The following is a 15,012-nucleotide window of genomic DNA, read 5'->3' on the forward strand; positions in this document are numbered from 1 at the left end:
AACACACACCCTGCTGCTTGGACCTGAAAGTGATTTTGATGATAAGAGCAATAATTATAATTACTTTAAAGACACTTTTTTAATCTAACAAGAACTCTTGAGCTAAAAGTCTTTTAAAACCAGGTTACCCTACAGTACTCACCATATGTGAGAAAGCTCTGGGATGGGAAGCTTGGATTTTGTGAAGAAATTCTTAGCCACAGAACCTGTCAAGAACAAGGCTTTATCAAACAGTGAAGCAGGCATTTGATATTCATCTTCCAATGTGATTTTGCTTATGTTTGTGTAAAGCTGCAACAGCATCAACAGCTGGTTATTTCACATTCAACAGACACTGATTATTGGGTACTAGTATAGTTGTTTGGCCATTTGTTTCTTGGCAAGTACCTGACGTGGGACAGCCAGGCAGAGCAGTTGACTTAATTTCTCCACTTCTCCTCTCCATGTTGGAAAAATATTAATGGATGAAAACATGCTTCAATATTACTGACTGACATCATCATCATTACGAATATAAAGAAAGGAAAATGGAAATTTTCCAGAGACAAAACCTTCTAGTCACATGCCAAGTGTATGTGGCAGCAAAGGGCCCTAAACTGTCTATGCTGCTCCCACAGTGACTTTCTCTGCTTCCAGGCCTGCTACAGCCCTACCATCATGAAAGAAAAACGAGAGGAACCATCAAGCACCCTGCTACAGTCTTCACTACCAGTTGTGAACATCCTCCCTAGCCCTTCCACAATAAGCAATCTAATTCCCTCCCAGCCAACAAAGGCCTGCTGACCCCTCTGCAGTGCTAAGTAGTAGTATAAATACATGCTTCTGTTTTTATGGATCAGGCCAGAGCTCAGCACTTGGCAAGGTTAAGACCCAAATGCTGCCTTCAGATTCAAACAATTTATTTTAAATTTTATTTGAGAACCCCCTGCGTGAACAAGAGTCCTATAACTGCAGATATTTTTCTGAAGTCACCACTGAATTTTTAGTTTTAGTAGTGTATTTCTACTCTGAAAAATTAGTATGCAAAACTCACGCATTTTTCCTCCAGAGATCTACTCCCAGTGTGTATTTAGAATCATATCTACTTATTTTAGTGACAAATATACTTTTCTTCTATTTTTTATTCCTCTTAGCCCTGCAGCCACCACAGCTGAGAGAAAGTTAGCTGGACTCTAGTCTTCCTTGTGCATCATCAATAGATTTTTTGTGTGTGTGCTAAATTCCAATCAGTTACACTTGTATAAACCCTCTGAAGACAGTGGGGTTGCAGAGTTATAAGTGAGGACAGCATTTGGCCTGCAGAATGTTTATTTCTGATGATGACACACAAGAAAGAATTAACCCAGCTTGACTCTCAGATCCCAAAGTGAGTTTGCAGGTCTGGCAGCTAAGAAAAAATATTTTATCTGTAAATAGAAAGCATGTGATGTTAAAATACACAATTAAACCATAATCCATTTTAGAGTCATCTTTAAGAGTAGAACTACACTTTAAAGAATTTTTTAAAATTCTTCAAAGAAAAGATTTGTTACCCACTGTATTATTTTAATGCTTTAGTTCAGTGATTCCCAAATGGTAGGTCATGACCTACCAGTGGGTCACAGGAAGGTTGAAGATGGGTTATGGGCCCAGTGCAGAGAGGAGGCTCTGGGGGAGAGAAGGGAGGTTTGGAGAATGAGGCATTTGAGTATGTGCTGTTGCAACCTAGCCCACCAGGATTAGAGTTGAGGTGCTGGTTCAGAAGGTGCTGATGTGGGTGGTTGGTGCCCCCTTGGTGGGGTGAGGAGGAGGCAGCGGAGAAGGAGAAGGACGCTGGCCTATATTTTTGGGCCCCCCACAAATTTGGACCCTGGGAGGGTTGCAAAAAAGAGACAAAATGCAATGGGTAGGTTGCCTTACTAAAAAGGTTGGGAACCACTGCTTTGTTACTTCTTTAAAAAATAAAAGTAAATCAACCCTGTTGGGGCACAAACCTGATCTAAAGATAATTCAAGAAGCTTTCACTTTATGTACTGTACTTTGCTGTAATTTTCAGGCCTTTCAGGCTGGTTGTTCTGCTGCACATATATATTATTTAGTAAATGTTACCTGAAATGAGAGAGTTCAGGTCAGGCTGTAGGGATTTGAACTGGTTGATGTAATATTCCCGCTGTTCCTCTGTTATCCTCCAGGGGTCATCTGGGTAATTACTGCTGTCCTGTGGTTCCTTTTCTACTGAAAAAGACTTCAAAAACAGGGCAAAGTGTCACTTGCAAAAGTGTGGGGAAAGGCAGCACACACAGACATTTTAAGAAGTCAGGGTCACTTTGCCCATCCAGCAGGCCCATTTTATAAAGAGCAGAGCAGAAAGGAGCAGAAAGGCTCAAGCTGATTAATATCTGTTACTTATTATAAATGCCCTTTGCTCAGAGAACTACAGGATGAATCTTCATGAATCATGAACTTCACATGAATGAAGCTAAAATAAAAAGCAAACCCAAGTACTGTTGAAGGTAAAAAGATCACTCTAACAAGAGGTGCACTAAGATCTATCACCCCATCTTGGTGTTTTATATTGCTGCCCATCACCATAGCATCTGAATGCCTTCCACATAAAATAGATAACAACAGTGAAGTCTGAGTGAACTTAATGGAGTCACTGACACATCTCTATTTTTGGGGTAAAAACTCTGACTGGATTAGCTTTTTTGTTTTTAATTGTATTTATTTACTTTTTTAAGGTTGATTTGTTTCAGGTTTTGTTTGTTTGTTTGTCTGTTTGCATCAAAGGAGATGTCAATGTTGTGAGTGTTACTCTTATGGCAGAAAGATGCAAAGTTTAAAATGCTTTGACCTGCATGACAAAAAGAGAAAGTATGAAAGAATAAATTATATACTCCAGCAAAGTTTGAACCACTCCTTTGGCTTGGCAGTCAACCTGCTCAGACTCAAATATATGACTGTTTTTTAAAATGTGCTAAAAGATCCCCAAAACAGGAAACATAACAAAACAGAACTTTGTGCTAGTTTGAAATGATGTGAGATTTATTGGTTTAAACTGCAGGATGTTTTAGATGTATTCTTTCCCATGATTCAGTTGAGGTTTTGCCATATTGGGGGGGGGGGGGGAGGGGGAAGAAAAAATTAAACATTGATTTAAAAAAAAAAAAAAAAAAAGCAAAGTCCTGTGGTTATATTATTTCTAGCGAAAGTCTACAGTTCAATAAACATTATTTTAAAACTGTTTAATGTTAATGAAACCATAGTTTAGAACTGCTTACAGACCTATGTCACTCTTCCATAGAGCAAAGTTTGTAAAAAATTCAGTTTTGCTCAGTAGTAGACAGTCCGGGGAACAAAAAATATGACTAGTTATTTTTAAAAAACAACAACCCTAAAAGTCATGGGGCTTTATTCCTATTTGTACTAAGGCCTAACATGTAAACGTGTAATTCAGACCCACTTTGGGACACCTTTACACGGCAAAGCAATGTACCAGGGCCACCACTGCTGCCATTGGTGAGGTGTTAGTATGAACAGTTCACTGGTGGCATTTGGCATTTTAAACACCATGTTATCTAGATTTGCTCTTAGCATGATTAGACAACTTGGTGGCTAAAAATGCCAGTGGTCAATCTGGTCTATAGAAATTCCCCCACATATGGTTCTACTGGTGAAGCTGCACCACGGGTGACCACAGTGAGAAATCTGAAGAAATATATCTAATATATATATCTTACACAGCCAACAAAATAAACAGAATGTGAAAAATCCAACTAAAAAATACTCAGAAGAACCAGGACACTGAGCTTGTAACTCAAGCATGCAGTATCTTATTAGAAATGTTTTGTAGTCATGAAATTTTCATCAAAGTTGGACTCAAAACTTGGTACACCGTTTGGATGCTCGACATGCTTGAAGTATGTTAGACTTCAGCCTGATGCCCCAGAGCTCCAGGAATCTGCATAGCTTAGTGCCATACAGACAATGGTGCAGCCTCACAGCAACGCTGTTTGCAGTACTAACATAGAACCGCTACTGTATTGGCAGCTCAAGAAGGATTTGGGCCTGCTCTTTTACAACTAGTCACCAGTGCTGGCGCTTATTGCTATCAGCAGTTCTATTACTTCTTGTGTCACTGGGATGAATTCTCAGAAGAGGGACATTAGGTTTCTGGTCCTGTGTCAGGCTGATGCTCTCAATGGACCAGATATCTTCTTTGTGAAATTAGAGAATAATTTCTTGCAGCAAGACTTCCTAGGTTTTGAGGTAGAGCAAAGACAGTTCAGTTTACTCACAGGTTTACAGACAACAAATACCGGTGGACTCCTGGATAGGCACCAGGCAAGGAGTATAAATGTGTTACTGCTATTTATTTTAGCCTTTGGTTGTGGAGTCAGTGAAACAGACTCAGTTGTCAGTCTCTCTCTACTGTTAATGCAGCTGCGGCATGTGTTTCTTTCTTGCCTGACTTGCTGTTACTGACTGAAATATTTGTGTGGGTGCACTCTGATAAATTATGTATATTTTACCCATTTATAGTGGTCTGTAGAGTATTACTATCCCTGAAACAAAGGCGCATTTGGGAAAATGAAACTTCCATCCCACCCATCTCTTTGGAAGTTCCTCTTTACAAAATCCTAAAAGATGACAAAGTCATCTGAAAAAATCATTGAAGAACTTAATGCTCCATGAAATCATACTTGTTAGTATAATTCCACAGCTGGCCCTAGCCATGTACCAAACATTTAGACACAAATGGTCCTGCACATACTCCGCTCACACACAGGACTTCTCCAATCAATGGCCTACCACCAACTCCACCCCTTAAAAGATGCACTATAGAGCACAACCACTTCATTTTTAAATACCTGTTTGCTTCCCATTAACTAGCTCTAGCTAGTTAAACACTTCTGATTACCACCCCAGTAATAACAAGTACACTGATCGTCTTATCCTTTCTCAAAACTGACCGTTTTATCAAAAAGCCATTTTGCATTGAAGAAGAGTTTTGATTAAAAATATTTGACTAGATCTAGTAACTAATCTTCCTAAAGCTCTTTAAGATCCAACATGGAAAGGATTTACAAAAAATATCATCATCATCATGGCCAATGACAGGCCACAAAGGTATTTTAATTCTCTCCTACATGTTTGATCTGAATTCTCCATATACACCAGGTAGGATTTCCGTATGGAGTGCCACTTCCATTTATTTTCTGCAGCAGCCGAGCTGTGGCAAAAGAGTAATTGCTTGAATCAGAGCAACAGCTGAACCAAGGAGGTAGAAGAGGAAGAGAAGCTGACTGGTCAAAGGCCAACTCTGCCTCTCTTCATTGGTGTTTTTGATCCCCGTAACACTACATTCTACAATTTTCTCATTCATGCTACTTTAGTTGAACAGCTATGTTATTCTGTGTAATTTCTACATAATCCTAGGAAAAAATGGTGTCAATACTGAAACAATGAAAACTACTGACCTTATTCAAACCAAGCAAGCATAGTCCCAATTCCTCAAGGAAGTTTAAAATAGAATGTAAGTAGCAGAACAAAGCAGAAATGGAATATTCTAGGTCAACCTACTCTGCTCCAGTTTAGAGTGCATTATTTTCAAAACTTGTCTACAAAATATAGATATAGTTGGCAAGCTTTAAACAAAAGGAAGCATTCAAAATTATCCCCTGCCTATTATGTGATGGAGGTCAGGAAAGCTTTGTAGAATTTCTTTGGTGCAGAATTATTGAAATGCATAAATGGAACATTGACAAATAGGCTTTACAGTACACCATGTTTGCCTGTACAGATAAAAAATATGAACACAACCTAATCAATATGGCAAGATATAAAAGATTAATAATTCTGGCAGGAGCTGCAGTCCATGGTGTACTAAGTAGATATGGGCAGGGGGAAGGGGAAAACTGAGTCTGCTTGAAAAACTCATTCCATCCCAAAACATCTAAGCCATGCCTCATATTGTTCTTATGGGGTAAAGGAAGTGAGAGCACAGCCAAAAAAAGAGCTACTTTCATTTAAATAAAAGCAATTCTGCTGGTAAACATGGCAAGATTTTATCTTAGGACAAAAATCTGTTGCCATAATAATCAAATTTACAACGGACAAATTGGAAAGCTAGCAGAGTTATGGTTTTGAAACCAACAGGGAAACACTGGACCAGTTCAAGCAAAGCAAACAAAACATCCAGCCTAATCATCTTTATCGGGCTTGAGATGATTGAGACTGTAAATTGGGTCTACAAATTTGAATGATTTCCTAGACAGGAGCTGGACATCAGGTCATGGCAGTGTGAGAATATCAGGGATAACACACTAAATCAAGGAAAAAAATCTCAATTAAATTCATATATTTTAAAGAAAGGTTTTTTTTTGTGTCACCTTGTGTCCTGATACCTTAAAATTCTTTCACTTCTGATCATCTAAGAATCTCAATCTAATTTTTCACTATTTATGTTGTTTGCTTACATTTTGACTTTCACTCATCTTAAACAATAAAAATGGACTACTCATTTTCAATTGCTTTCCAGTCAGTTTTGCTTTAAACTCCTACACTAGCAGGATGTGCCCATCCATGAGCTGCAAATACCAGAGGGGAGTGTTGTTACTTAGACAAACAAACAAATCAGTGGAAGAATTTTTATATTTAAATTTTTGAAAACATTTCTATGTGTGTTAAGCTTTGTAAAACATAGTTTTCATAAAACCTAAATTTGGGCTTAACTGAACCCCACCGTGTTCCTTTCCATTATTACTTGCAAAATAAAGACTGTATTTGCCTGGCAGTAGAGATGAGGAAGAAACCTTTGCAGAAGAGAAACAAAATGAAGATTGTGACAGAGCAGAGGGTAAAAAACCCCTCACTTGCTTCTGTTGGCCCTGGCCCAGGGAGCTATGACAGTACAGGTAACAGCTGCAGCCCTGATTAGGCTGAGTCAGGGCCCTGACCTAAGGAAAAGGGGAACAGCTGGTGACCAGGCCCCTGGAGATAAATAGGCCAGCACAGGAAACCAGAAGAAGGGTAGCCAAGCAGGGCAGGGAAAAACTGTGAGGCAAAACACTGAGCCCCTAGAGTCCCTGGAGCAGGAACTGGGAATGAGTTGTATGCACTTTAAATAAAGAAGCACAGGTGACTGCAAACAAGCAAGGTGTGGTGAATCCTTTATGCCAGGGGAGTGAAACCTGTGGAGGTGAACAGGAGGGCCCGGCCATGTGGCCTGCTACAAAGATATATAAAGCAAAAATAATGAAGAATACTTTACTCAGCTAAAACTTCAGGGAGATTTCAGTCATGATTTCTTCAAAATGGAACTTGTCTAGGTTACTAGGACTAACATCCCCAATTATTTCAAAAAGCACCACTAGAGGGTCAGAGCCTCAGTTTTGTGTGTCACTGATAAGTAGTGTCCTAAATAAAAAGTCACTTTGACGAGAACTAAAACTTAATGTATTTTGTTCTTTTTATGTTTTTATTTTATATTTATTTAAGCCTCATGCAATTCATTACCCGATTAAGAGAGGAATGTACAAGTGCAGATTTGGATCCATAATTTCCCATGGCTGGTCCTTCTTGTTGGTGTGTAGAATGTCTAGCTTCATAAGGAACTATGAAAGTTTAAAAAAAAAAAAAATCAGAGGAATCAATAAGGTTCCATCAGTTCAAAGTAGACATTAAGCATTACAACACAGGTTCATTAAGTTTAATATTTCTGTACTACTGTCCATTCTGTCCCCTTATCCAAGCCCTAACTATGTGCTTGCCTCCTATTAGTTCATCGTTTCTCTTCTTTAATAGTTATGCGTTAACAATAGAAGTTGTCATTTCATCCTATCAGATTGGCATTATTTGCTTTAACAGTTGTTGAAATGCATATTTACATGACAACCTGCAGCAGCCCTAAAACAGTAAATCAGCTAAATAATGAATGTAGTAAATTCCCAACTGTCGTTTTCAAAAAGTGTATTTTTTCCCCACTTTTTTATTATTTCAATCTATCTTTTAAAAAGAGGCCATTGCTAAGGAAGAGCATTAGACATTGAACTTGATCTGTTACAAAACTGTTTAAATCTGACCCTGGAAAATTTTCTGGATCCCAAATACCTAGGTTTTTCACCAGAACACTGAAAACAAAAGAAACAATGAGCTCCCTTATTGGGGGCTCTTAAAACCCCAAGATTTTTGCTTCCTGCTCTTCTAGGAGATGTGCTGACATCATCAATGATGATTTTCTTATTCAAAAAAAGATGCTTAGTAGGGATAAGATACTAGAGGCCAAAATTACTTTTAAACTAAATAGTCCCATAAATTTCAGGTAAATTCAGCAGTTGCTGAGTGGAAACAGAAAAGGGCTCTAAAGGGAGATATTTCCAGAGTCCTAAGTAGGTATTGCAAATACAGATGAGAAAATAATAGTTAAACTGCACTATAAAATTATGCATTTGGCAATGTCTAAATGTTCCACCCTCTACCTGTGTCTAGTGCACATTAAGAGGCAGACGAGTAACTAGAATACCAACTACAGCAGCAGAATAGTATGACAAACAACCCAAATGGCTAGTATTAAAACTGCTAATTCCCTCACAAACACACAGACACTGAATCATCACTTCTTGATTTGAGACATATTTGATGAAAAGCAAATTCCAAACTTGATTTTTTTTTTCCAGGTCATCAACACACCAGGTAAACCACTAACCTTGAATATATCTTTTATTTTTAAAATCCAAATGTCAATTTCAAAACAGACAAGTCCTGATCCTGATGGTGTTGCAGGTGCTCAGCACCTCTCAGGATCTGGACTAGAGTTAGTGAAGAAAGCAACAATAATTTCAATTTTCCTAAGGTGAGGAGACTTCCATTCCATCTGCAGCAGGACCCAGTGACACAAATGCATATTTTAAGAACAATCGTGTTTTTAATAAAGATAAATAACTAGATAGAAGCAGGGCACTTTGGAGCCCTTCTTCACGTCTGTTATTTTGAAATGCAACTTCTGCTGCTAAAATATTCAAAATGTAGCACTGTTCTAATTCTATTCAGCATCATTTATGTAAAATTTTAGTCTCCTGAAAAATGAAAATCAAGGAAACTCAAAATCTTACTAAGCAGATTGCTTTTTAAAGTTATGTTTCTAATCCCCAGTGCTGTTATCTATTCTATTCTTATCCTGTGCTGGTATCTAGTTTTCTCCCTTACAAATGTGTTTTAATGTCAGGGAAAAGACGGAAAGGAAGTTGTGAAATACACTGCAACCCTTGGAGCCTGAGTATGGGGCTCCGTTAGGTGGTTACCACCAACAGAACTTTCAAAAACTAACAAGAAAATAAAATGCATTAATATCCAGCTAGAGGTTTACTGGAGGTGAGGGCGAATTAACTGAGTGTTCAATGAGCCAGGATCTCTATTATCTGAACAACACATTAAGCATAAGCAGTACAAAACGGGTTAACTTTGGGAAGCTAACACCACACACGCATACACAAACCCAATGGTCTGTAGGCCCTTCTAGAAAGGCATTCCGTGTTCTCAACACGTCTTCAATTAAACTGGAATGTTTACAGATTCCTAGATTTTTAAGGCCAGAAGGGACCATTGGATCATCTAGTCTAACATCCTGCATAACTGTGGCCATAGAATTTTACCCATTTACCCTCTATTGAGCCCATTAACTTGTGTTTGACTAAAGCATATCTTCTACAAAGGCATCCAGTCTTGATCTGAAGACTCTTGATGTCTTCAGATCAAGAAGACATCAAGAGTCTTCAGATTCAGACTGGATGCCTTTCGGGAGGACATGTTTTAGTGCTCAAGGTGCTCACGGCCTCACAGGATTTTATTATCTTAATGTTTGACTGCTTGTATTAATTTTCAGAAGAATCTGACATGCCTATTAGACCTAATTCTACAACCCTTGCTCAATTCGAATAGCACCTTGCTCCACAAAGAATTCCACAGAAACTGAAGTATAAACTACTGTTCAAAGCAAGTTAAACAAACAGAGATTGGGACATTCAGCACTCATTACAAGATCCTATGATCTGATGGGAGGGGAGGGGGAGAGAGTGCATGAAAGTAATGGATTGTGCCATGGGAAAACAGAATCACTATTTCTAGTAATTTTACAATTCTTGTTGACATTAATTCCTGCATTGCACTGCATTAGACTTGTAATCCAGGATGTGTCCCTTCCTGTCATGTGGCTGATGGATTGGAACAGGGCACGTGTTGGTACAGTGGAAGGGAATTCCTCCTGCAGTGTTTCTTTTGAACATCAGACATCACTGCTTTGTGATGGCTTATATGTGGATAACTAACATATCAAGGTGGACGACAGTCTACTTACTAACAAGTGACTATCAGTCAGCACTAACGCAAACCTTAAACTAAAAGTCCATTTGATTGTGTTAGACTGCTGATGTTTACCACCAGCTGAGTTTAGTGAATCATTTGTAACTCAGGACAATAGTTGAAGGACCAGAACATCCCGTTCCTCATTCACAGAGAGCACGTTAACTCATGATACCCACACTTAGAGCTGGATGAGAAATGGTTTTCCTGTCCTACAAACAGTACCAAGATTTAGAAAATTCTTCCATTCCACATCAGGACAAAACCAAGACCTGTTTAAATTTTTTACGAAAATGAGAGCAAGAAAGAGAGCCACCCACCCACTCCAGAAATGCCAAATGGTTAGGGGACTCTCCTGGAATGTGGGAGATCCTGCCTGATTCAGAGCAGAGACCTGAATGTAGGTCCGCCGCATCACAGGAGAGGTGGCCTGGCCACTGATCCATTGGTTATTTTCGGGTGAGTCTCTCCAGTTAGAGCTGTTCCACTTTGTGTAAGTTATTAAATATTCACTGGACCAGAGACAGAGACTGACTCTATAGTCTGGTGATTAGAGCACTCATTTGGGATGTGGCAGACCCTGCTTCAAATCCCTTTCCTGAAACAAGCAGAGAGGTGACTTGAACCTGGATCATCCACACTGCAGGTGAGTGCCCCAAATAACTGGCTTTTCTGGGATGAGTAGTGTTCTCTTTGTCCAGAAATTTGTCTTTGTCCAGAAATTCTATCCTGGACCTCATAAATCTTTTTAGGCTAAGTGGATACATTCTCACCCAATGTTTCAGTTTCAGCAAATTGGCGTTTTCCAACAAAAAACAGTTTTGGCAGAAGATTCCCAATCAGCTCTACCCGCATCAGCTGTCCAGTCCCTTTGATGGAATGAGGATATATTTTATGCTTTATATGTAACAGAGTATCTATTGATCACTCATTACCATTCTTATCAATCATTTATATTACAACAGCAGCTACGAGCCTCAATCAGGACTGGCATCCCTTCTGTTGGATGCTATACGAAGATAGAGTAAATACAGCTTCTGCCCCAAAAGCTAGTTTAGAAAATAACCTGTACTCAAGTCAATGAGAGTATGCTACTGACTTTAATGTAGGCAAGAACAAGACCAAAGTGTCTATATTGTGATCATTTGTTTTCTTCTGGGTTCCCATTACAATGGGTTTTTACATTCACGTCTTACTGTTATTTTTGTTATGTAATCAGGAAGACCATTGTCTTTCCTTGCAAACAAAGCTTCACTGTAAATCTGGAAACTAGTATGGAAGTTATTGAAATCAGGAGCGGGTTTTTTTCTTTATATACAAAAAAAACCATGTTTGCATACTGAAACTATTCACAGTATTCAATCACTAACATATATTGCACATAAGCTTGCCAAAATGTGGTATTAACATTCATTTGTGAACAGTTGCACACAAATCTACACATGGTAACTAATTTACTGGAAAGCAAACAGGAAGAGAGGACTGAATAATCAGAAAGCAAATCTTCTGCATAAAATAAAAAAAGATGGTTGGATCATTTACCAAGAGAGAGATGTAATTAAGTCCAGAAATTATTAGGCTGATTCCTTAATTGCATTTGAGAATTGGAAGCACTGTAGGAAAAAAAAACCAAACAGTATCTGACTCGTGCGTCCCAGATTTCATCTTACCTCCATGTGGCTGTTCAAGCCCACTCCTTGACTTGCCATAGCCATAACACAAGGGTATTCTCTGGTAATTAGATGGAGAAGCAGGAGGTGAACACATCGGTGACGCAGGAGGAGACTTGGTTTCCTGCTTCAAAAACAACGAAGTGGAATTGTGAGCTGACTACAGAAATAGGTGGAGTGATTCTGCATGCCAGTTCCATCACATGCAGCCTGATGTGCAAGGCATAGTAATAACTGAAAAATCCCCATGCCCCTATTTGCAAAAGAAATGTGATTAAAAATGGAAGATGGTAAAGTGATGCTTTGGTGTTGAGCTTTCGTTCTGGGGGTAAAATACAGCAGTGCTCATCCCAAAATGTCAGAATGAACTCTAAGACATTTTACTTGCATATGTGTCTGGAGAAATATTTTTGTTGAATTATTATTATTACTCGGTATCTTTGGATTTACATATTGTATTTAAATGTTTGAATGCATTCTCCATTTAAGAAAATACTTTTCATTTTAGAAGATGGCAAAAAAAAAAAAAAATAACTAGAAGCACCAATTCAAAGATTTATTTTAAGTATTCTGGGGACTTCCTTTGTGGGAAGTAGTTTTGTAGATGTTATCAAATCTAACTTGGAGTTTGTTCCCTTTTTCCTTGAGGCATGCAGATAGCTGTGGTAGAGGACATAATCCTGAAATAATTTACTATATAAAAAGAAAAAAAATATTACTTCACAGTATAACACTGAGGCAATAAATGTAACCTAGGAAGAGTTATAGGTTTGGTGGCAATGCTCTACTAGAATGAAATTATTCATAGAAAACAGATATTTGAAACCTTATTTCCAATTTCATTATTCTATATGTGCATGTCCCATTAACTCATTAATAATGGTTAGCCTCAGCCGAGTTTGTTATTACTAATACTGTAGTGCCACAAGTGTGCATGTGCCCTACAGATATATTCATGGTCTGCCCTAAGGAGCTTATAGCATATAACATGATATAAAATGAGAAGATGTCAGGCAAAGGGAAGTGTCATGCAAATAACAGGAGTTGTGAGACTGCTTGTTTTTATAAGCATGTAAGCATCATACTCATTCTCAGCTTTCATAGATACAGACAACATAGTTCTCTTTATGATACAGCTATTTTTAATTAGGAATTCAGAAGGCCCGAGTGGCAATAGGATTCATTAATGGAAGAATATTTCACTGAGGGTGGATTTCTAGAACACTAGTCTGGTGTACCACCTCAAAGGAAATTAGAGGGGAAAGAATATGGTAGGTTTCCTCAACACAAAAACAAGGAGTTGTGACACTGGCAGACCAGTTGCCAGCTCATGCCAAGGCCCCTAAGCCTCAGCTGGACAATAACAAATACATAGCTGGAACCAGTCTGCCTCACCTGTGTATTAGTGTTGTTAAAATAGGTATTAGAATTATAAATGTGTGGTTAGTGTTTAGACTTTGTGAATTGCTGCATGCATTAATCTCACTTATGATATCTGTAGCCCATGTTATAAGGTAATATTTAAGTGTTTGCTCTGTAACTGTAAATCACCAGTCAGGAGAGAGGCATTACCAAATGTGAAATACTACAGGAGGTGTTATCTGCTGCCCAACAAAAGAAGGCTCATAAACACCAAACAAACCACTGGTAACATCATAAGAGAAAAGACTGTTGATTGCTCCCCTTCTCCCATAAAAAGGAGATGTGCAATTGAATTCCTCCCAGAAGCTAAACTTGCAACGTGAAGCAGAAGGGGCAAAGAATAAAAGGCCCTAATAAGGGGTATGTTGTCTACACTGTCGGGGCTGCATCGGGCTCCATGGATTGATGCAGCAGGATCTATTGAGCAGGCAGTGGAGACCCGCACAATCGATCCTGGAAGTGCCTTCTGGCCGACGCGGTAAATCCACCCCCACAGCAAAGAGTAATGCTGCGTCGATTGTAGGGCGCTTCCTGTCGATGCACCACAGTGGAGACACTGCGGTAACGCAACATTAATAAGTTGACAGGAGATATGCATGTTTCAGTACATAGCTTGCATATGTTGACAGCACCAGCAGGGTAGACCAGGCCAAGGAGAAACTGTATCTCTATGTTGCTTGGACTTTGGAAGGGCAAAATTTCTAAGCATAAACAAGAGATCCCAACTGCACAGCCTGGATTAGCCCTAAAGGACATACAGTTTGCACACATTACATCAGCTTCTATCACCTTTTGGGAACCTAAGACTGTAACTCATTGGTGTGCGAATGTTTATCTGCTTTTTAACCTTGTAAATAACTCTCATTTCTTTTTCCTAGTTAATGAATCTTTAGATGGTTTATTATATGATTGGCTACAAGCATTGTTGTTGGTGTGAGATCTAAAGTACAATTGACCTAGTGTAGGTGACAGGTCCTTTGGGAAGGGAACTAACCTGAATATTACTGTGATCTTTGGTGTTAGGGACCATCTGTCACTACCCGGGTAGTAACATAGATTGGAATGCCGAAGGGGACTGATTGTGACTCCATGTTAAAGCTGTTATAGTGCCTGAGTAGTTCACACTTGATAATTGGTTGGTGAAATCTAAGTATAGAACTCACACAACCAATCTGGGGTTTGTGCCCTGCATCTTGACAGTCTGCCCTGAGGTTGGTACTCATGCTCTTGAGCCACTCCAGCCAGTTTGACAGGAGTCATGAAGGGCTGTCTGTTCTCTCAGCCTTTCATTAATTATGTAGTCACTAGGGATTGTGCTTATGATAGAGACTCATTAGTTTTGTTGTTTTTCAAACAGAAGCAGTTTTCTCCTTTTCCCCCTCTATATCATTCTCTTCCTTCCCTAAAAAACAACCTTGAACTACATAAGTCAAGTATCCGAAAAATAACATTTGAGCATGATATTTGCAAAGACTATCATGGCTCTAACACGTGATCACTCACAGCGAGGATTTTATGGTAAATATGAGTGGGGGGAGAAAGAATGTGTGCATTTTGCTGGGCAAGTTGTGTTGATTTGTGT

At 38.9% G+C, this 15,012-nt stretch overlaps 1 protein-coding gene across 5 annotated transcripts in view; it reads right to left on the bottom strand.

Annotated features, from left to right (window-relative positions):
• The window catches only part of REPS2 (RALBP1 associated Eps domain containing 2), a 138,805-nt gene that overhangs the window by 70,726 nt on the left and 53,067 nt on the right, over positions 1–15,012 (bottom strand). For 3 of the 5 annotated variants that reach the window (XM_067566093.1, XM_067566092.1, XM_067566089.1), the window contains exons 4-7: positions 12,009–12,135; positions 7,498–7,595; positions 2,089–2,224; positions 143–206 (exon numbers count right to left, since the gene is read on the bottom strand). In XM_067566093.1, the coding sequence (XP_067422194.1) occupies positions 143–206; positions 2,089–2,224; positions 7,498–7,595; positions 12,009–12,135 (425 nt within the window). The remainder of the gene's footprint in view (positions 1–142; positions 207–2,088; positions 2,225–7,497; positions 7,596–12,008; positions 12,136–15,012) is intronic. The other 2 variants (XM_067566094.1, XM_067566091.1) reach the window with 1 other exon arrangement.

This window comes from Emydura macquarii, unplaced genomic scaffold (genome assembly GCF_026122565.2).
Source record: "Emydura macquarii macquarii isolate MOO-44397 ecotype Brisbane River unplaced genomic scaffold, CSIRO-AGI_Emac_v2 contig_2734, whole genome shotgun sequence".
Classification (NCBI taxonomy): domain Eukaryota; kingdom Metazoa; phylum Chordata; order Testudines; family Chelidae; genus Emydura; species Emydura macquarii.